The sequence below is a fragment of the Micromys minutus genome (genome assembly GCF_963924665.1).
Source record: "Micromys minutus genome assembly, chromosome: 2".
Classification (NCBI taxonomy): Eukaryota; Metazoa; Chordata; class Mammalia; order Rodentia; family Muridae; genus Micromys; species Micromys minutus.
Genome location: NC_137971.1, coordinates 66,000,658 through 66,028,590, shown reverse-complemented (window position 1 = coordinate 66,028,590; position 27,933 = coordinate 66,000,658). Strand labels below are relative to the sequence as shown.

The following is a 27,933-nucleotide window of genomic DNA, read 5'->3' as shown; positions in this document are numbered from 1 at the left end:
TCATGTACACCTTTGTCCCTAGCAATAGAGCCTTTTGAAGCAGAACTTTTCTCCACAATATTTGAGTCATTAGGCTTGATTAAAACAGGGACTTATCTTTTATTTGTCCAGTCAACTAAGAAATATTTATTCAGTACTCCTGCTATGTGCCAAGCTCTGTGGCCGAGGAGGATATAATTGTAAGTATGCCAGCTCTTCCTTTATTGAGTTTCTAGAGAAGTGGAGAAATGAATGGCTAGTTCTTTATAGTGTGAGGTAATGACCATTTGAGTACTTAGGAAAGAACTTGGGAGGTATTTTCCCTTTATGCTTAGAGCAAATCACATTTCAGCAAATTTCCCTGCTCCAGCTCCTCCTGTCTTTCCTCCTTCTCCTTCAAAGGATCTCATATATCCCAGGCTAGCTTTCAACTTGCTATGAAACTGAGGATAACCTTGGACATCTAATCCTTCCTTCACCTTCTGAGCACTGTAATTATAGGGGTTCACTGCCGTACCTGGTTTATGTCATGTTAGGAATGGACCTTGTGAATGCAAGGTACTAAACCCCATTTCATCAAATTTCTTGAGGAGGAATAGAAGTTAGCATGTGAATGAGGGAGAATTGAGTTAAGTAGACTATGACAGTATAAGGGATCATATTTCTGAGGATATGACTTCATTATTCAGATAAGAGACTTTATTTTACATAATAAGAGATACAGAAAAAATTTAGAAAGATAATTGTGGATTCAGTTTTTCTCACTATACATTATCTGGTATACTTTATGTAAGTATATAAATTGAGTATTCAAATTTACCATTATCTGGGATACTGGGATAACGATATGGAAGTTAAAAAATATGCAAGATAGATGAAAACACGATTTTATTGGCTAGCTATCATGCTTAATTTGGCAAGATCCCAGCATTATTAAAAAAAGATCAGTGTGAGTAGAGGGATTAGATTTTTTGAAACATGGGATAGAATACAGTATCTTTGTGGTGTCCTAAATGTAACTGTATTGGTGTTGTAATGCCCATTAGAATTGTTGCATTGCAGGGGATGTTATTGTGATTGGTGTAGTTGCTGATGGTGGCATGTGACCAGATACAGAAGATGGCCATGGGCCAGGGTTAAACTTTTTAGGATATTCATAAATTTTGTTGGGCTCAGAAGGTACATTCTAGTTACTGGGCTCCTAAAAGCAATCTAGGAGCTAATGGTGGGATGGTGCTAACGTATCTATGAGTTCATACTGTTATGTCACAAATTACCTCAAAATTTAGCAGCTTAAGACAGGCACTAGAGCATCTGCTTTCAGGCTCATCCACAAGGGGCTTTTGGGTACAGGCTTAAATCCCTGCTATGTGGGTTCCTTCACAGTACTGTTCATGGCAGCTGGTGCCACCTAAATCAGATGACTGAAGAGAAGATGCAGAAATGTTATCAAGTGGAAGTTGTAGTTCTTTAGCTTTGTTTTGTTTTGTTTTTTAAAACAGGGTCTCACTATGTGATCCTGGCTGGCCTTGAACTCAAGAAATTTACCTCTACTTCTCTGCTTGGGATTAAAGGCAATGCCCAGCTTTATGAATCAATTTAAGAAACTCATTATTTTCACCTTTGTAATATTTTCTGGGGCTGATAGACCAACTTGGGGAGAGGGAAGAGAAGTGTTGGTTGAGGTCAAGAACAAAATTGGTATTAAATTTTTGTTTAGTGAAAAGTATAGGTGCTCCCGATTGTTTTAAAGGGGCCATTAGGGAGGGTACAAAGATAGAATGCGAATCTGACCTAAGAGGGTATGCTTATAGAAAAAGCACAGAACCAAGTTCTTTTGATGATGTTTATTACAAGAAAATGCCTTATAGTTTAGGACATTAGTTAAGGAAAGTGAAGGACTCTTGTGTAGTAAACTCTGGATCTTTTCCAATTTATGGACTCCAGGTTAAGTACACTGGCCTAAGGAGGGTGGTTGAGGTTAGAAGGTTGAAAAAGAGAGAGAAGAAACAGGTTTCAGGGATGGTAGTGAAAAAAATGTTTCAAGCTTTCCTTGGAATATATTCAAGGCCCATTGTATGACTTTGGGGTATTCATGTTAGCAGTGTTACCTAACAAGTAGTCCATTCTGAAAATACCTGATAATTATTTCTTAATTTTCAGTTAATTGAACTTTGAGTTTGTAGGTTCATAGAGCTAGAATGTAGTAAAGATTTTTATAGTACTAGCACTCAATACAATAAAAATAAGGAGTCCTGTGGCTGTGTTAATTCTGCTGAGTGTTAATTCTTACCAACTATGGCTCCTTTGAAAGCAGTAATGTGCAGATGATACTGTTACCAAAATGCACTTTCAGTAGATTACTACAAGACATGCTGCTCTAGGTCCCATTTATGATATGAAGATGGTTTGATTTGGTTTGGTTTGGTTTTGCTTTTAGTAAGGAGAAAACCAGCTTGTTCTCAACAGTTTACTAACAGCCAAGAACAGAACTGATTGGCTTACTTGGCATCCACTTTTACTTACTAATAGATACTCTTCCTATAACTTAAAGCATTCCTGCAGAGGTGCCTGTTTGTTTGTTTTCTTGGTTGGTTGGTTGGTTGGTTGGTTGGTTTGAGATTAGCCGAGGCAGGCCTCTTACTCCTGACCTTTCAACATCAGACTTTCTAATGATATTACAAGTGTGTGCCATCATTCTCTGTGCCATACACTAAATATTGGAATGCTAGTTGGAATCTGCACCACTATTTGTTGCCATTCCATATTTAACAACTGTTTTTAGAAAAGTTGTCTTGATGATGTAAATGTCCATTGGCAAAGAAATAATGCCCAGTACATTTGAGATTAAAAATTAATTTGGGGAAAATTTTGCTTTTAAGTGCCATTGTGTTTTGTTTCTATTATACAAAATATCTTCTATATATAAGATACAGAGGGAAGTTTCTTTCTGTATTTAAGGTGTCTCAACAAGCAGCAAAATGTATTCCAGCAATGGTGTGTCCTGAACTGACAGAACAAATCCGGAGAGAAATAGCTGCTTCTCTTCATCAGAGAAAGGGGGATTTTGCTTGCTATTTTCTGACTGACCTTGTAACATTTACATTACCAGCAGGTAACCCCGAAATTTATTATGAAAAACAATCTCTGTTTTCTTAAGGTTACATTTTTATGTGGGGTAAAAATAGTTTTGTAAGAAAGCAAATAAGTTTGGATTTCTAACAGTTTTTTATTTTATATGTGTATGGATGTTTTGCCTACATGTATATTTGTGCCCCACATGTGTGCCTGATACCCAGGAGGCAAGAAGAGGGTGTCGGATCCCTGGGACTGGAGTTAGAAGCAATAGTGAGCTGGTATGTGGATGCTAGGAATCAAGCCTGTGTCCTCTGGAAGAGGAGCCAGTTCTTTTAACTGCTGAGCCATCTTGCTAGCTCCATAGGTTAGAACTGTTCTGTTTATTCTTGAAGTGACTCATATAAGAACTACTTGTAAACAAACACTTTGATAGAAGTCAGTAAATGCACTCTCCCCCATTTGAGATAGGATCTCATGTGTAGTTTTGGCTGGGCCTTGAACTCAAAGAGATCTCCTTCTTGAGTGCTAAAATTAAAGGCATGTGCCATCACACCTGGCATATTAAAGACAAACATACTCATTTCCCCCTTTTATCTTTGAATATTTGTTTTTTAATCTCTTATTTTAAATTTTCCCTTTATTTTCAAGTCTGTTTATATACTCATGGAGAATTATATATTAAGAAATAGGATTAGGGGTTGGAGTGGTGGCTCAGACAGTGACAGTGTATTCACATACATAAAGTAAAAATAAACCTTAAAAAAAAGTTAAAAAGAATTAGGGTATAGTTTTTTTAAATTTTCCTTCCTTCCTTCCTTCCTTCCTTCCTTTCTTCCTTCCTTCCTTCCTTCCTTCCTTCCTTCCTATCTATTTATTTATTATATATAAGTACACTGTAGCTCTCTTCAGAAACACCAGAAAAGGGCATCAGATCTAATTACAGATGGTTGTGAGCCACCATGTGGTTTGCTGGGAATTGAACTCAGGATCTCTGGAAGAGCAGTCAGTGCTCTTAACTGCTGAGCCATCTCTCCAGCTCCCAAAATTATGCTTTTTTTTTTTTTTTTAATTTTTTATTTTATGAGTACACTGTAGTCTTCTTCAGATACACCAGAAGAGGGCACTAGATCTCATTCAGATGGTTTTGAGCCACCAACCATGTGGTTGCTGGGAATTGAACTCAGGACCTCTGGAAAAGCAGTTAGTGCTCCTAACCACTGAGCCATCTCTCCAGGCCCCCAAAATAATAATGTATATATTTTAGATTTTTTAATTTTAATGTATGTGTATGAATGCTTTGTGTGCATGTATACATGTATACCTGTGTATGCCTGGTGTCTTCAGAGGTCAGATGAGGGTATCAGATTCCCCGAAACTGGAGTTAAGGATGGTTATAATCCATCATGTAGGTGCTGTGAATTGAACCTGGGGTCCTCTGCAAGAGCAACCAGTTCTCTTAACCATTGAGCCATCTCTCCAGCTCTCCCAAAGGGTTTTTAAGGGTAATGCTTTTTATTACACTAGAGTGCTCTATTAAGTAACCTGAACAGAACATGGAGTATTTGAGGAAGGTTACCAAAGCACTTTGTCAAAGTGCCATGATTCATTAACTTTTATGAGAAAATTCTTAATTTTGAAAATACCAAGTTTGCGCAGAAGCTGTCCATATGAAGAGAAAGAACAAGTCAAGATGTATAAGTAATTATTTGTCTATATTTTATTTTTTATATTAACTTTAAATAAGAGTTTTAGTAATGAAACCCAGAAAAGAAACTACATATACACAATTGTGTTACATATAACATTAAAATAAAAAAACATAAAACATTAAAATAAAAAAACTAAATATAGATGTCTGACAACTTCAGTAGAAAGGGGTTGTTTTTATTAGAGGTTAGCATTCCACTTATTAAGTTATTAAACACAAGAACTGCTTTTAAGTCTGATTTTTCTGTGTAGATATTGAAGATTTGCCTCCATCAGTTCAAGAAAAATTATTCGATGAGGTGCTTGATAGAGATGTTCAAAAAGGTAAGGGTGTGAAGAATGCTGTAATTACCTTTTATCCAACTAGCTGTTTCATTTTGTGTAATGTAGGAAGTGGTTTATTGTATAGTTGTCTTACCTTGTTTTAAATTAAAGATGTAGAGTCATAATGGTCTCATATGCAAGGTTCTGGATTTGACCCTCAACTCTAAAACTAACAATGCAAAACAGAAAAACAATCATAGCCTTTGGCTCTGATAGAGTAAACAAACACAGATATTAAATTTTAGAATCCTTTGTTTTCTATAACTTAGTCTAGAATGTATTTCTTTGTTAAACATTTTTGGAAAACAAAATTGTAAAAGATTTGGAACTTAAATTATTTATTACAGAACTACAATATATTTCACTTATTTAGAAAGTTTACATTAATAAATTATATATAAATATTCTTGTAGGTAATATGTTTAGCCCACTAAATACCTGTAATTGTGCAGACATGAAAATGAATGTATTATTTAAATTTCTCATAGAGCTAGAGGAAGAATCTCCAATTATAAACTGGTCTTTGGAGTTGGCTACACGTTTGGACAGTAGACTGTATGCACTTTGGAACCGGACTGCTGGAGATTGTTTACTTGACTCAGTACTACAAGCTACCTGGGGCATTTATGACAAAGACTCGGTGCTTCGGAAAGCCCTGCATGACAGCCTGCATGACTGTTCACATTGGTGAGCTGGCTCCGTTCCTTGTTTAGTGCAGAACTGCACTTGCTGGATCAGGAACTTAGAGTAGGGGCTACTATTCTTCTCAGTTATTTATTTTTTAAATGTGTTTAGGCATTTTGTCTGCATCTGTATCTGTGCACCTTGTATATGTCTGGGACCTAAGGAAGTCAGAATATGGGATCCCTTGGAGCTGAAGTTACAGACATTTTGCACTGTAGAGTGCTAGGAATCAAACTCAGGTCCTCTGGAAGAGCAGCAAGTACTCTAAAATATTGAGCCATCTCAGCCAGGCAGTGGAGGTGCTCATCTTTAATCCTAGAACTCAGGAGGTAGAGGCAGGCAAGTCACTGTGTTCCAGGTCAGCTTGGTCTACAGAGCGAGTTCTAGGACAGCCAGGGCTACATAGAGAAACCCTGTCTGAAAGAGCTCTCTCTCTCTCTCTCTCTCTCTCTCTCTCTCTCTCTCTCTCTCTCTCTCTCTCTGTGTGTGTTTGAACACATACACACTTATCTGTGTGTCAGTTCCTTCCTGTACTATAGGGATGTGATTGGTTTGGTTTCTGTGATAGCAGTTTCTTTCTTTTTTCTTCCCCACAACCCCTGCCCCTTTCTGCCTTGTAAGTTTAATGTGATTGCCCTGTAAAGTAGATATATTCTTGGGTACTGATTAAATTAAGCTGGCAATTTACTGTGGTAAATCTTGTTATCTTACAAATCTTTGAGAAGCAGTTTGGATCAGGACATACTAGTATACCTCTATAACCCCAACCCTGTAACTTGGGATGGAAATGGCAAGAAGGCCACCTTTGGCTATGTATAAGGACCCTGTCTCAAAATTTTGCCCCATACAAAACCAGACACATTACCCAAGGCAGACTGGTAGTTTTCCTTTGGCAGTAATTGCTTTACCATGCATGGCTGAAAATTAATTGTAAATTTTAGTCATTGATTCACTCTTTTCCTTAAATGAGAAAGTTTTACTTATTTTTATTAAATCTTAAGAGAAATTTGTGGCTAATAGTAACTCTGGGGTTTATTCTGTCTATCACTTAAAATTGGCAGTAGGGGATCTTCTCATTTATATTTGAACTGTACTGAGTCATTTGAGATTCTGTTAGTCTAGTGCAAGAGAGGGAAGAGGTAGTAAGAGCACATAAATAGCTTGGTAGGGCATTTTGTTAGTTAGAAAACAGAAGATGATTATATCATTATGGTGTTGCGGCAGAACTCTCAGTTATCTTGATTCTAATCTATAATTCAAGGTGAAGGCCTAGAGCTGTTATGCGGACTGGACTCCTAATACAAAGTATGCCTTGATGCCATCTTCTGGAATCTCTGCAATAAGATACCTTTTCTTGGTATTTTAGAGTTTATTTAAAAAGCTGAATAGAAAGCAAGGATCATAGAGATATCCTTGATGAACCAATGAATTTGGGGGGGGGTGCACTTACCTATAGGAATATATGTGTGAGGGATTACTTATAGGACCAGAAATGACTCAAAGACAGCTGTATTACCAAAGCCCACCCAGCATGGGTGGCTGCTTACAAACTGGAAACTTGGAGCACAGTAGGAACACAACAGGTTCTTTCCAGGTGGCTCAGTTGGTCTGAGCTTCTTATAGCCTGCTTCTTCCAGGTAACCAGGATCGTCTTAGGCCTCTCTTAGCAATCTTTACTGTTTGTATTCTCTTGGGAACATGAGGGCTCTAGTGAGTCTATTTATTTAGTTTCAGGAACTTTCTGAAGCTATTTTGAGCTAGCTATCTGTCTTAAGCACTTCCCTGTAGTATTTAACTTTCCTTAGAACATCCTGTTGTTTCACCTCCCTGTAAATCTGGTTTTAAATTTCCCACAGAGGAAGGAAGCTGTTGTACAATACTCTGAACAAAGCAATTTAAAGATTATTGGGCTCACAATTCTAGACTACAGTCCATTGCTGTGGAAAAGTCAGGGTGGCAGGAACTTGAAGCAACAAGTCCTTCATAGCCATGAGCAGAGAGCAGCGAGTCAGTGCATGCATGATAGGGCTTAGCTCTTTCTCCACTCCATGCATTCCTGCTGTCCTGCCCAGGAAGTGGTCTTCCTAATCCAACTAACATAATCAGAATAATTCCGTACAGGCCAGCCTAGCTCTGAAGATCCTTCCTTAAGATTTACTTCCCAGGCAACTCTAGATTGTGTCAAATTGGCAATTAAAACTGACACTATTTCATTGAAATATATCTATTCAGTTTCTCAGAGGAACAGGCTGGGGTAATCTGTTAATAAAGAGGAGAAAGTCATTAAAGGTCTTACAGAATAATTACTGTTTATCTGGTGGTCATTTTAAGTTAGATTTTTCAGTATAGACTACTACAAATTGTATTTGAAGTATAAATGCATATATAGTTGTGCCTTCTCGGAATACATCCAGTTAATACTGGGCTGCCACAAATACTATAATCAGAATCCTAAAAAGAAAACTAAAATGTCTATAAGATCTAAGGCTGAATTTGTAATGTTTCCTAAAAACAGTAGCTTTATTGAAGTACTATTTATTGAAGTACAAAGTGTTTAAAGCATACTGTTCACTCCCTATTATTTTACTGACAGATGTAACATTCACCACTGCAACAGTTATGGAGCACTTTTCACTTTAAAAGAGAACTAGTGTCTCTTTTTCAGTTCTTCTGCTTCTCAAGTCCTAGCTGCAGGGAATTATTCATCTCTTAGCTTCCTTGAGTTTCGATTGAAGTCATTGCTTAATTTCTGGCTAAATTAGAGCTATCTCATTCATAAAATACCTTTAAGTACTAACCAAAAAATTTCTGGACCAGTGAGATTGTTCTCCAAGTAAAAGAACTTGTTACCAAGCCTGACAACCTGCCTTTAAGCTTCAGGACCCATGATGGAAAGAGAGAACCTACTCCTGAAAGTTGTTTTCTGACTCCATACACTATGGTTCATACACTCACACACATAAATATAACACAACTATACACACACACACACTTAAAAGAAATTTCTAACTATACATCTTCAGTTTGAAAAAATGTGTTTGATATTTTTTGTAAGCTTTTAAAACTATTGTAGATTTATTGCCATTCAAATGTAGTGCTATTACCACTAAGCTATTGTGAAAAAGAAATGCTTATATTTTTTTCAAAAACATGTTATTTTATTTGAAACCCTCTTAACTATTTTGAATGTAAAAATACTTTAAACTTGTTTTTAGTTTTTTTTTGTTTGTTTGTTTTGTTTTGTTTTGTTTCTTATATTCAGGGGCTGCCTTACAGTCTCAGAGGATCATCATGGTGGAGAGTATGGCAACATGCAGGGAGACTTATTTCTGGAAAAGATGAGAGTTCATCTTGATCCCCAGGCAACAGGAGAGTGTGTCACGTTGGGCATAGCTTGAGCATAGGAGACCTCAGAGCCTGCCCCCACTGTGATATTACTTCCTCCAACAAGGCCACACCTCCTAATAGTGCCACTTCTTAAGGGACAAGCATTCACACTACAGTCTGTGGGGGCCATACTGTTTCAAACTATAAGTATATATAAGCTTAGTTTATAAACTTTATTAAATTGCTTTAAAGATATACTTATTTTCTTGTCTTTTATTTCTTGACTCTGGATTTAAATGATTAGAGAGATGTGGTCTTGCACATTTAAATGACTGTCCTTCAGACAGCTTTGCTGGTTTGTTTGTTTGTTTTTTGTGAGTGTGGGTTGTTTTGGTTTAGTTTTGTTATAGCTTAAACTTTTAAAATATGACTATAAAGTAAGATAATGTTTCTGGACCTCCAGACTTATGTGTCAGTCAGTGTATCGACACCAGATTAGCTTTCTGTTTGCATTTTTAGATACTATCATATTGGTAATTCCTTCAAGTGATCTTCCTAGTTCATGAAGTTCTAATTAGAATTCTAGCTGGTCACCTTGGCTGGTATGGAACTTGGAGGTCTCCTGTCTCAGCTCCCATATATACTAGGATTACAGGTGTATACTGCCAGTCCCACTTTCTAATTGTATACCTAATATAAACTTATATTGAGTTGTTTGCTTAAATTATATGAAGGCATTTTAAAGGGTATTTAATCATGAGATTTTATTGACGCAAAGAAATCTCAGGTGGTTAATATTTGTTTTGGCATTTTGATATGAGGGAGGCCTTAAATAGCCCAAACTACCTTAAACCTTTCTACATTCTTAAGCTCCAGATTTTTCTTCTATGTCTACCTCCCAAATGTTGGGATTACAAGTGGGTCTTACTAGAACCCATGTAATCTTGATATTCTTAAGAACATGATGGGATGTTACAGAGGCATTGTATTTACAGTGATACATCATTGGAGAAACATGGCACCTTTGTGTCTTATACCTCAAATTATATTTTGACTGTCTTTGTTTTTGCATCACTCTCACTACATAGCCTGGGCTGACTGAAAATTCTGTAGTGCTGAGGTTATAGGCTGAAGCACCTTGGCTGGCTCTTTAGTGGTTTGGGTTTATTGAATTAATATAGATATGTTAAATAATAATAAAACTGTTTTCTTCACTTTTTTAGAGTTAATTAGGTAGTGAATTTAATTCTGGTTGGAAATAGGGTAAAAGATGTCTTAACAGAATATAGGGCATTAATTTCCAGAAAACCTACATGTTTGGAGCAATCAATATACTGCTGGGTTGAAGCTACTACTCATGATTCTGTTTGCCTTTTGCTTCCCAGGTTTTACACACGCTGGAAAGATTGGGAATCATGGTACTCCCAGAGCTTTGGTTTACATTTCTCACTGAGGGAAGAACAATGGCAAGAAGACTGGGCATTTATACTCTCTTTAGCTAGTCAGGTAAGGCTGCATCAAGCTTTGTGGGTTTTGTTTTTGTTTGTTTGAAAGAGAGAGGGGTAATCAACATACACTTGAGTTCTTCAGACTGATGAGACCTTGCTGACAGTCAACTTAGGTTCTAACAGTAGTCAATACCTATTAGTGTATAACTCTACCTAATTAAGGCTAACAGCCATCAAAAATGAGTTCTTTTCTCAATGTCAGATGGGTTATGCCATTCTACCTCCATTACCTCCAGTTGTTGGGTTCAAGCTCACACTGTAGGTAATTAAAGGATGGAACTGAACTGTCAGGCTCGGTGTTATATTGTTCCCTAATGACTGCATTCATGTGTTTACAGGTTAAGAGAAAAACAACAAGTACAGTCTAGCTTACTTTGAACAAATGACCATTTGTCTAACTGGGTTCTTTGAACGCTGATATAGGAAATTCCTTCTGTTTGGGCCATTTGTGGTTAAATTGTGAAACAATGTGCCCCATGGCGATGTGACTAGAGTGGGTCTAGTTGGAGAATAGGCTCCATCTGGTTAATATTGCCTTTTAACTTTGTACACAGTAAAGCTGTCTTCAGATCTTCATAGTAAAATGTCACTTTATGGAGTGTTCCTTGCTATTTGAACCTGTTTCCTGAGATTGGAAAGTAAATGCTAAGATTGGATAGGAAGGGATACCTCAATATCATTGTCTACATCTGTTCTATTCATGAATTTATAGACACCAGAGATTTCTATTATTGCCATTTGGTGAGTTAGTTTCTTTAAGTAGACGAGACTTTCTTCTTGGAAGTGGATTGAAAGAGTACACCGAAGATAGGCTATTTTTTTACACAGCAGTTTTTGAGACTGGTAATAAATCTTTTCTTTTTGTGTGTATACAGCCTGGAGCAAGTTTGGAACAGACACACATTTTTGTACTTGCACATATCCTTAGACGACCAATTATAGTTTATGGAGTAAAATATTATAAGAGTTTCCGGGGAGAAACTTTAGGATATACTCGGTTTCAAGGTAAGCCATTACTCATGAACATCCTAGTAGTCTTGTTTATTATGATTATATAGCTGTGGTCTCAAAGAAAAAAATTATGGGGTCAGGGTAGCTTCTGTATTTAAGGAGGTAAAAGCAGTGGGTGTGGAGGTTCGGTTGGATAGGGACTTGCTCCTTATTCCTTCTTTCTTTTTTCTAGGAGTTTATCTGCCTTTGTTGTGGGAACAGAGTTTTTGTTGGAAAAGTCCAATTGCTCTGGGCTATACACGGGGCCACTTCTCTGCTTTGGTTGCCATGGAGAATGATGGCTATGGCAACCGAGGTGCTGGTGCTAATCTGAACACTGATGATGATGTCACCATCACATTTTTGCCTCTGGTTGACAGTGAAAGGAAACTCCTCCATGTGCACTTCCTTTCTGCTCAGGAGGTAAGCATGTTGTCCTTATATCAGGAACCAACACAATCTCATGTCCCAGAAGTGATGACATCTGTTGTGCTAAGGCACTTGCTATACTTGTGATGATAGGAACTTTTTTTTCCTGTAAGCACCAGAGTATTTTGACTTCTAAGACCCACCCTCATAGAGGAGGCTGGCCTTGAACTTCAGCCCCTCTATCTGGGGTTAAAGGCCTAGTAGAGAAAAGACATTGTAAGGGGAGTGAGTTGAGAGGGTATGGTGGGCAAGGAGCTGAGAGCGCATACACACACACACACACACACACACACACACACACACACACACACACACACACACTGCCATTAGGCAGTGACAGCAGTGTAGACCAGCCAGAGAGGTAGTGAAGATATATAAAACAATATCCAGAAAAATTGTAGAAAATTATTGGCTATTTATTATGTAGTCTAGTAATTCCCACAAAACACAAGCACAGTATCATGGAAAAGAATTCATAGACCATACCTTGTACAATTCAGCCCAAATATAGTTTTACCCAGTGAACTTACCTTGTCATGTCTGAAGCGTATTCCTTTCCGGGTATTTTTCTGAGGGCATGTCAAATAAATTACTTTCTAGGGTGTTTGCTTAGCCCCTTTTGGGTGGAAGGCTGCATCTTCATTTAAGCTCAACCACAAAAACCGTCTGGGTTTTAATGATAAACCAAGAAAAGGTTGAAGTTGGGGTGGAAACGGTTGTTTGCTTTTTCATTATCACAGGAGCTGCTGGTCATTCCTACCAGGTATCTGACATATTGTGTTACTTTGCTTTTTCCTCATGTTCCTCTAAAAGCTAGGTAATGAGGAGCAGCAAGAGAAACTGCTCAGAGAGTGGCTGGACTGCTGTGTGACTGAAGGGGGAGTTCTAGTGGCCATGCAGAAAAGCTCTCGGCGGAGAAACCACCCCTTGGTCACACAAATGATAGAGAAATGGCTTGACCGATACAGACAGATCCGGCCTTGTACATCCCTGTCTGATGGAGAGGAAGATGAAGATGATGAGGATGAATGAAAACAAACACCTAAGGAGAAACAAACACTAAGGCATCAGGTCTGAAATGGCCCCAAAGTTAGTGTGGTGTCTTAAGCTGAATATTCAGCATGGAGCCAGCTATACCATGCCGGATCTGCGCCCAAGTTATCTTTTTGTTCCACACTCACTGGAGAGAATTGAGTGCATCTGCATGAGGAGATGGAGAACTTTGGTTGAACTACAGTTTGTTAAAAAAAGAAAAAAAAAATACCCTAATTTTATTGACAGAACTTTTTTCTTTCAAATTGTAAATCTGTCTATGAATGTAACGCATGTGGTTGTTTAAGAAGTTGTGTACTAGGAAAAGTGCACCAGCATCTTCATGTTACCAAGACCACTTTCCCAGCATGGGCACTCACAAAAGCACATAGCAGACAGACCATTGAGATACTCTTATTAGCACCTGACATCCTGCTCCCACCGTAAGACCCATTTTCCATTGTGTCAGAGATTTGGAAACTTTGTACAAATTATCCACGGCAAGATAAAAATAAACAAGCCTTTATTTTATTAATAATTTAGTTCCTGTTGTGCCCAATAATAATAATAATAATAAAAAATCAAACCCTTAGGAACAAACTGCAAGAAAAACTAGCAAGTTTTTGGAGTGAACTTAGCATAAACGTTTTTGAAGAGGGTTTTAGTTTCTGTTTAAATTTTGTGATTTACCCCTTTCATTATTTAGATATTTATTTGTTTGAAAGAGTGCCCTGTAATGGGGGCTCTGACTTGACTCTGGGAGGTGCATTTGTGCACTGATACCCTGGATGGATAGATGGAAAGGGAACAGGCTTACTGGTCACTGGGTGGGTTATGTGGCAGTCACTTGGACTCAACCTGTTCTGTTCCCAGGCGGCCATGCAGACAAGTCTTCAGATTCTTCCTGTCTTTGTCACCTCTGCTCTAAGCAGACCTGTATTAAGGGCATGCCTTTGCTTAGGCTGCTTGGGAATACAGTTCAGTACAGAATAAAGATTTTTAAAATGCAGTAAGGTGGTCAATGCATTGTATGATCAGTTTCTGTGTAGTCTGAGAATTTTTGCATGTTGGTTAGTTCTAGCCATTATTTAAAGTTAAACCCATACTTTTAGGAAAAAAATTTATGGCGAGTATTAATTGACCACTTCAGGGATATATTAGTACTGGGTAAACATCTCTGACCTACTCAGGCACAACACAAAGTGTCCTGATAAGCACTTAGACTGATGTGGCAAGCAGCTGCAAAGTAGTAAATACACACACTTCCTCTTTTCCTCCCATTAATGAGAAGGCTGTAAAACCTTTAAATCTTGTTTCTTTGATGAGATGGTATTGAAGTGTACACAACTTTTAAGTTTGCTGGAATACTAAAAAGAAAAAAAAATACCTATGAGCTGTTATGTCTTTAGTTCTCTCTCTCTCTTGTGAAACTAGGTAAAAAGGTATTCCCAGGATGAATGGTCATTTATGCTGCATGCTAAAACCAGAAAGCAATTTTCACAGTTAGGCGACTCCATATAAATTAATTGTGGTAACAATACTGGTAAATGTTTTTCTACACATTGACTATTTGTTCTATTGATAGAAGTCAATAGAAGGTTGTCATTCTAAGTACTTAGAATCCATAGCACCTAGAATAGCTGATCTCCATGTGTAGAATTGATTTTTATGAAGGCAGAGATCCAGTTAAGCAAAACCTTCCTCCCAAATAAGCCACAAAGAGCTGAGATGGAAAAACTAGTCTCTGGGTGCATCTGCATTGTATCCAAACCTGTGGTACAGAGTCAGGCTCAAGACTGCTGAGCCTTGTTCTGCATATTTTAGTTTGAGTACTCTTTCCCGAGTTCCCACTGTATTTAATTATTTATTTATTTATTTATGACCAGTAGCCCTGACCACACATATTTGATAGGTACCCATTCTTCCTTGTGGGAAAGAATTAAAGGAGGCTCCATTTCTTGGGCTCTTAAGACAGGAATGGGGCTTTCGTTAGTTTCTATAGCAGACTGCTAGCTCTTAAAAGGCCAACATTTTTGGCAAGTCAGTGCTATGTTAAGCTCTTGAACTAAACCAACAGCCATAATTATTGTCCCAAGAAAGTGTAATGCCATCCTTTGTGAAAGATTATTATACATGGCTGGGTGGCAGGTGTAGGAATCTTTAGACAGACTGGACAGTAATACTTTTATAACTACGTGGACTTTATGCTTCTTTTTCTAGGATGAAACCAGTACTTTGTTTTTATCCTGATGTTGTCATTCTTTGGAGTCAGTTTATATATAATAATTTCTAAAGGACTGTTTAAGCAACCACAATCTAATTAAACAAAACCTAGGCATACCATGGATTCAGATCTGACTTTCTGTTTGACTGTTAGGTTTACTACTCTAGACGTAAAACGCTGCTGTGTAGGAGGTTGGGGCCACTTTTTCAGTCACTGACAAGATTCTCCATGTGAGCTCATTTTATAGAGCAGTTAAGGTGGAACACTGTCCTGAGAAAGAAGGCAGCCAGCCAGGCAGGCATTCTCTCTTGAACCTTGGAACTGTGAGATTTAGAATTTTTAGAAGGTCTGTGGTCACTTTGTAAATATTAGGTTAGGTTTTCCCCCTGCCCCCTTCCCCAAACAAAAAGTTCACATCCTACATTTGGGCATATTAAAATCAAAATTCTAAAAATTAACCAGTTTTGTTTCTGAAATTGACTTCACTTTAAAGCACTACCTTATCTTCGGTAGAGCCTGCCTAATTTGGACTTCTATGAGATCAGACACTGTCAGTGTGATGACATCTCAAAGGCTAGCTTTTACACATAGGTGAGATGTACTTAAATGTCAGGACTTAAAAGAAATTTTAATTACTTTTTATTGAAAACTGCACTGAATGCTAAATGTCCACCTTTACAATAAACAAATACAGTAACGGTAACTCACACTAAAACAAAACATACTTCTGATAGCCATTATTTTTCTGTTTGGGACAGTTTAAAGTTTTTCTTTTGTCACAAAAACAGGAATGTACCTATACAAAGGCTCAAAATAGGCCATCTTTAAAAACAAAAAAGGCAATGATTCACAAAAGACTATGAATAGAACATGTAACTAGCTGATACAAATCTAATAGGATTTGTTAAAATCAGTCACATCTAATAGCACATCTGAAGTGTTCTTGTATAAAATATCACGTGAAGAAAAGAATTTATCAATGTCTAAAAAAGTGGGTTTGTTCATAGACAATCTGACAGGTTACCATAAAAAGTGTTTCCTGAGACATAAGGAAATGCAACATTATTCTTCTTGAACCCTTCTCGTCCAAGACTTTCCACTCAATAAAATAGCTGAGGATCTGAAACTGAGAAAATATATTTGAGTACAAACAGCTTGTGAAACTTAATACTTTTTTCTTTTGTTCTTTTTTTTTTTTTTGTTTTTGTTTTGTTGTTTTTTTGTATCAGAAGGTTTTACTGAACTAACAACCAAATTTGCTGCTCAGATGTGAAACCTTCTGTATAGGAGCTTTTACTTCTTCAATCCTGTGCCCGGAGATGTCTACACAGGCAAACAATGTCCTCCCCATCTTGTCTTAATTTTAATCTTCCTATCAGCAAAGGAGGCACCAGCCCCTGGAGACCAAAGGGACTAGTCTTGATGGGGATTTCCTCTCAATTTTTTATTGATATTCGGAGCTCTTGATGCAACATTCTAGAACAAGCTGCGCAGGACCTGCTGTGCCCAGGGGATTGATAAAGGAAAAGCTCTATTCTTTGTGATTTGATGCACAGATGAAAAACTTAACACACAATAACAGAAGTTGGTCGTTGATAATCACGTCCTAGTCATTTCACACTTCTGGAAGCAGATGCCATCTTCCGTTTCCTAGCTTTTGTAGCTTTAACACTGCAGTATCAGTGATGTCCAGGATCAGTTTAAAAGACCATCAAATTCATCCATTTTCTACAGTCTCTTGGTCCCAAGTTTATCTGAATGATTACCTTCAGGCATTCTCTGCTATTGCTCATTGGGGTGCTCTCGATTGTCCCCATGTTTTGTGGGCTGGTTGGGGGAGGGAGCTTGGGAAGGGTGTGCCACGGTGGGGAGGTTGTGAGTCACAGGGATGCCTCCTGGGATGATCCCTTCCATAGCTGGAGGAAGCCCTCCTGGAGCCACACCTACAATGCCTGGAGGATACCTAAGAAACACACAGAAACAGGCCTTAAATTCAGTCTAGATTTATCAAATCCTTGGCCTTTCCCCACTTGTCATCAGACAGTACACAAAGCTTTGTTATATCCTTAACCCCAAAGCACACTATATGTGTTAAAACTCAGAAGTTGCCTTTGGGAATTAACCAGTCAGGTAAGGTGACTTTGTCCCTGCTTATTTCACAAAGTACTTAAAGTGGCTATCAAAGCTTGCTTCCTTCCTAAATTTTCATGTTCAAATCTGAATCTAATATACGAGAAGATAGAAATTTGGGGTAAGTGGGAGAATAGGGCACTCCCTGGGTCTTCTACAGGACGTTATGGGACTTCCTGGGACTTTCACTTCCAGAACTGAGCAGAATGAATTGATGGTTCATTTAGCCATGTAAGTCACTCCTGTGACAGCTAGACAGTGGCCCTCTAGGCTGGTTAGTCTTATGGTCCTAGAAGAGGTCAATGGGTTATTTGGTCCAGTGCCTCTCTCTGTATGTGGACATTCATTAGGCACTATGTGTATAAATGGGCTCCCTACAGAGCATATGGTTCTCAGACACAATGCACCTCAACATATTAACTCTCATTTTGTATTAGAGTTACCAAACTCTTTGTAACTGAGGTAGCAAGGATGACATTCCACACTGGAAGCCAACCTGTCACCAGCACCTCTCAGCACTGTTTATTTAAGAGTCTTCCAAGCTCTGATCCCTTGCAACCCATGGAATATTCTAGAGGGCCAAAGAGATTTATGAGTTGAAGGAAGAGTGGGGTGGGCACTAAATGAATGAACATGGCATTTTGATGGTGTAATGTACACAAGTATGTCTGAGGGCAGAAGAGATAAGACTGGCCCAGGCCTGGTGACTCACCAGAACTAAAGGTGACCTACTAGTCAAAGAAGGGGGCTATATCATAAAAGAACTAAAAAAATCTCAAAAAACTAAAGGTGAGACTGGGTGGGATGCAAGACTCCTGTGATCCAGAAGCAAATGCATAGCTTCTTCAGAGCTTTCACACATAAACCAAACCCAATCTCATCCTTCCAATGTGTTCAAGCACCAGGACTAGAATAGATAATGTGATAACGACCTGTCACACATTTAGCTGTCATGGCAGCATGACATTACATACGTCAGTAAAGGATAATTTGGCCCCAGAAAGCTAAAGGATGCCTTTTTAAAAGGTGGTTTCTTTCTCCTTTTATAATCAGTGGAATTGATTAATTTCCCTAGAAGCCAGCAATAATGGAGGTCGATCATGGCGACCTCCACAAATGACACTATTGTTACTTTTAAGTGTATTTGTTCTGGACAGAAGAGTGAAACCAGAAAATGCTGGTCTCATTATTCAACAGGAAGCATAGTCCGCACTGGCTTCCCACGGAGGTCATTCTGTCTGGGGTTATTACCTTGAACTCAAGGTGACTACTATGGAGCCCTTCTTGTTGGCATTTCCTATTCTGCATGGAATTTGCTGAGCTGGTCATGGGGCTGTACATACACATATAAAGGAAGTGCACAGGTTTGAAGCCAGCTTGTGCATACACTGTCTCAAAACCCAAATCAACCTGAACAGCTCCGCCTCCTAACACCTTGGAAAAGATGATTTACTCCAGGAATTTTAGGCATTGAAAATGGAATACAAAAGACGTCAAAATGGCTGATTTTCATTTAAGGGCCAAGGTTACTCCAGTCTGGGTTTTTCTTGTCTGACACGTTGTGCTCAGGCCTAGATAACATCAGTTCTTCTCACCTATAGGTGGCACCATTGAGCTCGGGATGAATTGCTTGCTGGTCAATGACTGACCAAGGAGCTGAAGTAACAAAAAATTCCTTGTTGACACAGTTTCGTAAGCTTTCTGGGATTCGACCTAGAGTAAAGAGAGTAGTAATTAATCATATGCATTATTTTTGAAGCATGTGCTTAGTGTGCGCGCACCATGGCATGTGTCCTGTTAGTCAGAGGATACCTCCTCTATGGGTTTTTGTGAATGAACTTAGTTGGGAAGCAGGTTCTTTTAGTAGCTTGAGCCAAATGTTTATTTTTAATGTCACAGAATTTTCCTATTATATATAGTGGCTTCAGCCTATGCCACTAAGAAAGTGGTCTTCTTGTCTGTCTTCAGTTACACTCTGTAATTGGAGTATATGATTCCTCCTTGAAATGTAGTTAAAGAGTTCATAGAAAACCCAACCAAATACAAAAAGTTGGGTGTTGGGAGCTCACCTGTGATTGCTCGGCGGATCTCAGTGGCAGCTGCTTCCCTCATCTCTAGTGATGCTTGTTCACTGTACCAGGCTGTGTGTGGTGTGCAGATGAGATTTGGAGCATCCTTCAATGGGCCCTGAGCAAAGCTGGGTGAATGAATGGAAAATACTCAGTAAAGATGGGGTAAGTGTAATACAATCACTACTGATATATATGGGAGGCCTTGAGGCCAAGAGACGGTGACTGAGAGATGTTGGTAGAGAGCAGGAAAGCCCTCTATCAGGTTTCATTAGGGCTGGGTGCAGGGGAACAAGTGACCACAACTATAGGAACAGGTGTCCCATAGAGAAAAAAAAAGCCAGTCAAGAGATCCCTTCTAGATCAAGACATCACCCTCTGCCCTCTTTAATGTCCTTTGGGGATCTTTTCACAGTACTGCAGAGTCCCTAGAAGAAAACAGTGACTCTACTAAGCATCATTTGCAGAATTTCCTACCCAGGAACTTGTGTTAGAAGGTTCTTCAAATTTCCGATGTGGAATTAGCGCCCCGCCCCCAGGTTCTCAGTAGGAAGCTAGAAGCATATGCCCAGCCACACACATACATACCTGAAGGGTTCAGACTCGTGCACATCCAGAGCAGCTCCTCGTATTCTGCCCTCTTTGAGGGCCTGAGCTAAGGCTTTCTCATCCACCAGGCCACCTCGGGCTGCATTCACAAGGAACGCTCCTTGCCTCATCTGCAGAAGGAAAGAGAAGCTGGCTATATTTCATCATAGTAGCAGGAGGAATCTCTGGAACTGACTTTTACAAGACAAAGCTGCAAGCTAGGAGCTCTGCGGGTCTGGTGTTTCTCCACTATAGGCGGCAGTTCAGGGGAAGAGGTTGGAAAGTCTTGATCATAAAAGTAGGCCAGGAATGTTTTCCTTCTTAACAGAGCCACAAGGTACAGAAGGTTGGAGCAAGCCAGGTCCTAATTCCTATTACTGATTTGTCCCAGGGACACTTCCCTGCAGTCTGCTATGCCCATGGCGAGTGCCATTAAACCACAGTGGAAGCTAAGTCTGTGCACATTTGCTTTCAAATTACCTGCTTGATAGTGAAGTCATTAATGAGGTGGTGGTTGTGCTCGTTCAGATTGCAATGCAAGGAGACACAGTCGCTCTGATACAACAAGTCCTGCAGGGTGTAGACCCTTTGGACGCCCAGAGACCGCTCTATCCCATCTTGTAAGTAGGGGTCATAAAATATGACACTGAATCCAAAGGCCTTGGCTCGAACAGCAACTGCCTGCCCAGTGCGACCTGTGCGGAAATAGAATGTCCATGTGAGTAAGGCTTGTAGATCTTATGTGCTGCCCACTTTACCCCATAACCATAGATTATCATCTTTGCTGGGAAGTGCTACTAAGTTACCGTGCCAAAGCAGAATGTGTCTCCTCAAACTGTGATGATGTTTCTACCAGCCACAGGCTTTTTTTTTTTAAAAAAAGACTTTGTTATATGTCTGTGGATCTATGCATGTAAATGCAGGTACCTAGAGGCCAGAGGAGGATATCTGTGCTGGCTAATCTTATGTCAACCTGACACAAGCTAGAGCTATCTGAAGGGAAGGGACCTCAGTTGAAAAAATGCCTGCCCAGAGCTGGCGTTGTAGTTTGTAAACTGCCAAGTATGGATGCTGGGAACCAAACTTGGGTCCTCTGAGAGAACAGTACACCTCTTAGCTGACAAGCCACCTCCAGCCCCAAAAGATTCTTTTAAATATTTATCATGGACACTTTCGAACCAATACTCATTTAGAATGCAATGGATGTCACATGTCCTTTCCTCAGGTCCAGACTTCAATACTGGGTCCTGTTCTCTCATTTCTGTGTGGCAGGTGTAAGTGTCAGTGCCATGCTGGTTGCTCTCAGTATGTGAGCATCAGTGTTTCTACCCTGGCCTCTGTTGGATTTGCCTCTCAGAGTGGTACGATGGTCAAAGCAACATTGCCCCTAAGGCTTGGTATTCTGAAGCCCAGTTCTAGCACGCAGTCTAGGGTACTCCACACCGTAATGGATGTCAGAGACTGGGCCACAAAAGCCCTCTGAACTCCACAATGGCCTCTGCTCAAATCGATAGTTCCCCTTTGACAGCACTTCCTGTTTCAGCAGATTTTAGCCTGAAAATGATGGTTTGGCTGGATTTCATCTAGGCCGACTACAAAGTACACTTTGTCTAAAACCCTGTTTAAATGAGGCATAGTGCTGTATGCCTTTTAATTCTAGTGCTCTGGAAGCAGAGGCGGGCAGGTCTCTGTGAGTGCAAGGCCAGACTGGTCTACAGAGTGAGTTCCAGAACAGAGAGAGACTGTCTCAAAAGACAACAACAAAAACAACAACAACACTGCCCAACAACAAGCCCCAGCCCCAAAACAACAACAAGACTATTCAAATACGTGGGCAGGTCAGTGTTGATGGGTCAGTGGGTAAAAAGTCCTGGCTGCCAGGTCTGACAATGAATCTACATGGTAGAAGGGGAGCCAACTCTGCTTCTCTGACCCCAATGTACTCTGGGGCAGGTGTACACCCACATAGAGACCCTCATAAAGTGTTTTTGAAATTGAGTTGTTAGGAAGATGCATATTTCCCAAGAGCCAGCGGCTGACAATTAATCTGGTTCATAGCCACCCTCCCCGTAAAGGACTAATAAGGTCACTCTGACAGAGAGGGACAGCTGCAGTGTCAATGTCACCACCACCCCCTTTGAAGACACAGCTGACCAGCTGGACTAGTCACACTGCAGGATTGGACGGCGGAAGGCAGCAGGAAGTGTGGCAGAGACGAGGACTTAGTGACATCCTTGAAACATGGATTGAGAAGCCCTCTGTGTGTTCCATGCCTAAGAGGACGATTTCTTCTAACCGGGTACTCAGCCTCCTGCACTGTGGCCCGAGGCCTTCGTAGGTCTAGAATCTCAGGAGGTGGCAGGAACCCAGATCACCAAGATAGATTTAAACACCCCATGTTGACAGTGCCCCTCTCAGTGGAGCTGTGTACACCCAGAGAGCTTCTGAATAAAGCACTGTCAAAACCACAGACCCCGTAGATGAAAACCTAAGGGCACAAGCCGCGTGACGACAAAACCCATTTATTTGGCAGCACACACACAGGAAGTGTAGACCCTGGGTAAAGGTGACATGATGAAAAGTGTCCTAGTTTTTAATAAAACACATTTAAAAAATGTCATAATGGTATCTAAAACCTTGTGTGCCAAATTAAAAACGAAATCAAGTCCCGATAGGCAAATGCCTGGACAACTTTTATAAGTATGGCAGGTAGCCTAAGAGACAGTTCTGCTTCAGGTTCTCAAGGATACCCTCATGCTTTTCAGTAGGGCTAAGAGGATGCGCTTGGTGGCTACCAGGCTGGCTGCAGCTCTTCAGGGGAGCCTACAAATAGCCTCCTTCCCGTCTGTCCACTACAGGCCACAGAGAGTCAGATCTCTGCAGAGAGCCAGGGAGACTACAGCATCCGTGAATGTAGAGGAGCTTAGGAAGCACTAGTGTGATGGGGCTGTCCATCTGAAGGCTCTAGAATGAGGAGAGCTTCCCGCCAGTTGGCCGGCTGCACTACAGCCTCACCAGAAAGGGCTTCCAAAACTGGACGAGCACTTTAGAGTCACAGGAAGCACCCGAGGAGACCGGCAGAGGATGCTGCAGTGCTTGCCCATGGTACCTCAGAGCCTTCCCCAGCATCTGAGCACTTCACCTCAGACCCTGACTGCTCCAGGGGCCAGGGAGTCAGGCCCTGGAGAAAGATGAGTAGTCCTTGAGTCATCCAGCAACTGGTCCCTCTTTTCAAGTGGCCTCTCAGAAGCCGTAACCCTCAGCTGGCTCTGAGCTAAAGGTGATGCAAATTGGAAATGTTTTCTGGGAGCCACGATGGAACTATCCCGTGCGGTCCTCACACTGCCCTGAGTCTCGAGAGGTAGCGACCATGTATCTCCTGCTGCTATCTCTAGTTACGGAAATGGAGGCCGTGAAGCCAAATAATTCCCTGCTTGTAGAGTAGGTGAGCGGCCTACTCCAGCCCACGTGAACACTAGCTGCAGCACCTGTCTGCTTCCCTTCTCTGCTCAAACTTTCCTTGGCCCTCCTATCACACTTGCTGATAATGCCCAGGGAGGGCCTCTGCTCAACTATCTCCATGGCAACAACCAGGTCCAGAAAGATCATGCCTTGTCCCATTCTCGCAAGAAATTTTCAAGACCAAGACCATGGCCCGGCTTTACCCTCAGGCTTGAATCTTTAAGTGGCTTCATGTTACTTACAGGATGCCACCTGCAATTCAGCATCCTTCAGGACTCAAGGGCCCAGGTTACCATTCAAACACAGGGCCAAGCATTATCCCCTCACCCCGATTAACTAAACATACCCCTTTCTGGTATCAGCAGAGGGTGCACCCCTGCTGTGTCCCTGACCAGCAACATGGAAACACTCTTGTAGAACAGGCTCAGATTCTCCCCCCACACCAAACCCATCTTCAAGGGGGACGTACCAAAGCCAATGAGGCCCAACGTTTCCCCTCGGATCCGAGCAGCTCCTGAGGCGACCTCACGGATCTGTTCCACACTTTGTACCCGTGTGCCTTCTCGGAGGGCCTGGTAGAGCCACGTGTTCCGCCGATACAGATTGAGGATATGGCAGACTGTCGAGTCTGCCGTCTCTTCCACTGCAGCAGACGGGATGTTGCACACGGCGATCCCTGAAAGGGCAACGGCCAGGAAGGGGTGAGCGAAGACCCAAGTTCCCCAAGCACCCTGCTTAGAAATGGAAGAACCCTCCAGAGTCAAGGGTTGGGTCAAGCATTCAGCAGGTTTTCTCTCTGTTTCTGATGTTCAGCACCCCTCACCACTGCACCCAAATCCTACATGGTCTTTAGTCTTAGCTCACTGCTAGAAAAACTCCACCTTTTCTATCCCTGATATGAGGCCCAAAGGACAAAAAAAAAAAAAAACCAGGAGGCCACTTGTGGCAAGTTATTGTTATTAAACTTACATTTCTGGCCTCACATCATGCCAAAAGGGAACTTGGAGAGGCTATTGACTGGAAATGAACGTGGCTGACTGGGCTGAGGACGGAGGAAGCCACCATTCCTCAGGACTTCGGTGGAAAGCCTGGAACTGGTACGGCTGCTCTCCCTTTCCCTGAGATGTCTCCCACCTTCCCCTGTGAGGCTGTCCCACGAATGCACTGTGGACACAGGCTGGTGCAGCAAAGGTACAGCTTTCTTTGCCCTGCTCTCACCTTAGGGTTTAGGTACATAAAAATCGCTTCCTTAAATGCAGAGGCTGAAAACTAAAACAAAGCCCACCTCTCAATGCTGTGGGCCCAGATTGTGACCTCTGTAATGGCACTGACTCTCCTGTGCCAGGAGTGACAGGAGCCCAAGGAGCAGGTGCACGCTATGGATGGCCAAGCTGCTGTGGCCACCATCAAGACCTGGGTTTCCAGCTATTCTGAGGCATCTCTTATGAACCTCGTGAATAAGGAAGGGGTGGCAACACTTCATGCACAAGACCCAAATGTTCCCCCAAGCCCAGGCTCCGTGTCTTCGGCCTCTGCCTGTCATTCTGACTCTGGGCAGCCCTCTGGACATGAGTGCCAGGCAGTGGTCTGCTTGGTTTTGGTGCGTTGACCTTGGAGAGGACCTTACTAGGCCACTGCTAATCTCATTAAGACTTTCCAGTCCTTAAGCCTTCTGGGAGTGCTAAAAGGCAGAGGCGAAGCTACAGTTACATGGGAAAGGGGGAACAAGACACCCCCATGAATCAACCTCTAGGACAACGGCCCTGAATTCTGCCTTCTGCTCATTCTCCTGTTCACTGAGCATGGCTGCCGGGCATCTCTCTGACTCACCGAGCTCGCCAGCAGCCTTGATGTCCACGTTGTCGTAGCCACTGCCGATTCGCACGATCACTCTCAGAGCCTTGAACTTCTCCAGGTCTTCCCGGGTGAGGGTGATAGTGTGGTACATCATGGCGCCCACAGCCTCATTCAACACCTGTCGGGGACATGAGTCACAGGTCAGAGTCCCTGGGTACCCACAGAGACTTTGTTAGCAGAAATACAGGATGGAGACATGGCGGGATGGTGCCTGGATGAGCAAGTGGCTGAGGGTGGTAGAGTGGGCTAAGGACATCGTGAATGCCAAAGATGGCACTCCTGGGCATGACTGTGTTCACTGGAGGGACCCACCTTCTCATGGATTTCCTGAGTGGACTGTGCATCACAGAAGGCCACGGTGGCCAGGTCCTTCAGGATGGGCATTTCCACAGTGCAGTCTCTGCCATCCAGCAGTGCCACTAGGGGGCGGGGGTGCAGGGGGCCGTTCATGATCTGGGGGCGGATACCTGTAAGGAGAGAGAAACGGTGAGGTGAGCACATTGTGCCAAGGGCTTGAGAGGACATCTATCTCAATGTCCAATGCTGAGGGAAGCAGAGAGCACAACGGTGTCCAGGGCAGGACAGGGCGCAGCCTCACCAACTAACGAGGGTAGTGCTCTTAGATCACGGGTTTAATGGCTGTAGGTTATATGCAAGGCTCTGGCACGAATTCACTTCACTCTTAAGACTGGGGACATATATGCATACATGCACACACACACACACACACACTAATAATCCAGGCCCCGGGCTGGAGAGGTGGCTTACATGGTTAAGAACACTGACTGTGCTTCCAGAGGTCCTGAGTTCAATTCCCAGCAACCACATGGTGGCTCCTCACAACCATCTGTAATGGGATCCGATGCCCTCTTCTGATGTGTCTGCCAGCTACAGTGTACTTACATACATTAAATAAATAAATCTTTAAAAAAAAATAATAATCCAGGCCCCACCTAAAAATAAAAAAGGCAGCATGTAGTTTGATACCTCTAGGTCAAACCCAAGGCCAAGACTGTGACCACACAACAGGGTCATTCACCATCATGGGGCACAGGTTTGCTGCTGTGCCTTCCCACATGTACTGGGTCTCTAAACAAACAAAAAAACAGGCCAGCATAAAGTCAAACATAGGAAACTTGCAGAGGTTTTTGTTCTGAAAGAGCTTTTCAGAGAACTCCTAGGGCAAGCAGGCAGCCCTAGCCTATCACCTATGAATAAAGAGCAGGGCCATCTGGGAATGGAATAGGGATGGACCCAGTCCATACATATTCCCTACTGGTACTCAAGTGCAGATTCTGTTGAATTCTCAGCATGCGGCTTCTGCCGGTCCTCCATGCAGCTCAGCCCTAGCACCTTCAGTTGTGTCTATACAGCAGACGGGACACCCACAGCACAGTAGCACCTGATCAACATCACTGCACCTTTGGGATCACCTGCTGGGGACGGGAGCAGGGTTCCCAACCTCTCCTTGACAGGGGACCTCACAGCCTCCTGCTCTAGACCTGGCTTTGGGGACACTTCACAAGCTGTTTCCTTGTCAAGGAGCTAAGTGTGATGAACTAACAACAGCCTTCAGATATCCAGATACAGTCGACAGCAGCCTAAGTGCCACCTACGTGCAGGGAGATTTGTGGCCAGGGCTGTTGCCTCTCGCCACTCTCACAGAGGTGCTGAGCTGAGCTGTCTCCTTCCTCCTAGTCTGTTCATCCTCTCAGAGGCTGCCCAAGGTCAAGTGTTCCCTCAGATCAGGGAACACAGGGTTTTCTAGGAGCCACATGGCCTTTATGTGGCCATGAAGGTACCCAAAGCCTTTTGCAAAAAAAAAGCAAGCTCACCTTCAGGCCTCCACCTCTTTGCTAAGGGGTATTTTCTTGACTGATGATTGATGAAGGACCCAGCACACTGTGGTCTGTATCAGCACTTAGGCTGATGGTCCTGAATACAGGCTTACCCTACCATGGGAGCAAGCCCGCAAGCAGCGTCAACAGCTCTTGCTTTAGTTCCTGCTCTGCTTTCGCTCAGTAACGGGGTGTGACCTGGCAGCTGTGAGCTGGATTAACCCCCACCCCCAAGTTGTTTTGTCACACCAAGACAACCCTCCCAACTGGTCATTCATGGATACCCCTTGTACCTCACGGGCTAGTCACACATTCCTCTGGTACTCTTACCATCAACCACTGCGCGGCTGGTGGCATTCCCACATTATACCTGCAGAGGCTCAGGACAGATGAGGGGCCTAGAACACAGACACCGTTTTTGTCTTGGTCTCAGAAGAACGAGCTGGGGTTGAAAGGGAATCACGGACCATCGCAGACCGATGACAGTCAGATCCTGGTGTTGTCGAGGCATCCCTGTGTGTGCCTGCTACCTACCTGAGAATCTGTGACCCATAATTTCAGCTGGGTGCCCAATTGGTCCTAAGTGCCAACATCCTTTCACCCCATGTTCTCACTGGTCCATGGTTCTTATAACTGACAGGCTTGCTGTATAAGAAAACAGAAGCTCTCAACGGTCCCTCTAACCTTAGCAGGTCAAGGTGAGATGC

General features: G+C 42.0%; 2 protein-coding genes across 6 annotated transcripts in view; one reads left to right on the top strand and one right to left on the bottom strand.

Annotated features, from left to right (window-relative positions):
- ZRANB1 (zinc finger RANBP2-type containing 1) overlaps positions 1 to 15,416 on the top strand; it is a 53,943-nt gene extending 38,527 nt beyond the window's left edge. For both annotated transcript variants that reach the window (XM_080912541.1, XM_080912540.1), the window contains 7 exons: positions 2,941 to 3,094; positions 5,017 to 5,088; positions 5,577 to 5,775; positions 10,485 to 10,605; positions 11,483 to 11,612; positions 11,791 to 12,020; positions 12,840 to 15,416. In XM_080912541.1, coding sequence (XP_080768667.1) covers positions 2,941 to 3,094; positions 5,017 to 5,088; positions 5,577 to 5,775; positions 10,485 to 10,605; positions 11,483 to 11,612; positions 11,791 to 12,020; positions 12,840 to 13,058 — 1,125 coding nt within the window. In that variant the 3' untranslated portion in view covers positions 13,059 to 15,416. The remainder of the gene's footprint in view (positions 1 to 2,940; positions 3,095 to 5,016; positions 5,089 to 5,576; positions 5,776 to 10,484; positions 10,606 to 11,482; positions 11,613 to 11,790; positions 12,021 to 12,839) is intronic.
- Positions 15,417 to 16,755: 1,339 nt separating this feature from the next.
- CTBP2 (C-terminal binding protein 2) overlaps positions 16,756 to 27,933 on the bottom strand; it is a gene marked incomplete at its 5' end in the record, with an annotated part of 126,125 nt that continues 114,947 nt past the window's right edge. For all 4 annotated transcript variants that reach the window (XM_080912537.1, XM_080912538.1, XM_080912539.1 and 1 more), the window contains 8 exons: positions 16,756 to 17,245; positions 19,008 to 19,125; positions 19,482 to 19,609; positions 20,070 to 20,200; positions 20,550 to 20,764; positions 24,001 to 24,207; positions 25,362 to 25,506; positions 25,701 to 25,855. In XM_080912537.1, the coding sequence (XP_080768663.1) occupies positions 17,065 to 17,245; positions 19,008 to 19,125; positions 19,482 to 19,609; positions 20,070 to 20,200; positions 20,550 to 20,764; positions 24,001 to 24,207; positions 25,362 to 25,506; positions 25,701 to 25,855 (1,280 nt within the window). In that variant the 3' untranslated portion in view covers positions 16,756 to 17,064. The remainder of the gene's footprint in view (positions 17,246 to 19,007; positions 19,126 to 19,481; positions 19,610 to 20,069; positions 20,201 to 20,549; positions 20,765 to 24,000; positions 24,208 to 25,361; positions 25,507 to 25,700; positions 25,856 to 27,933) is intronic.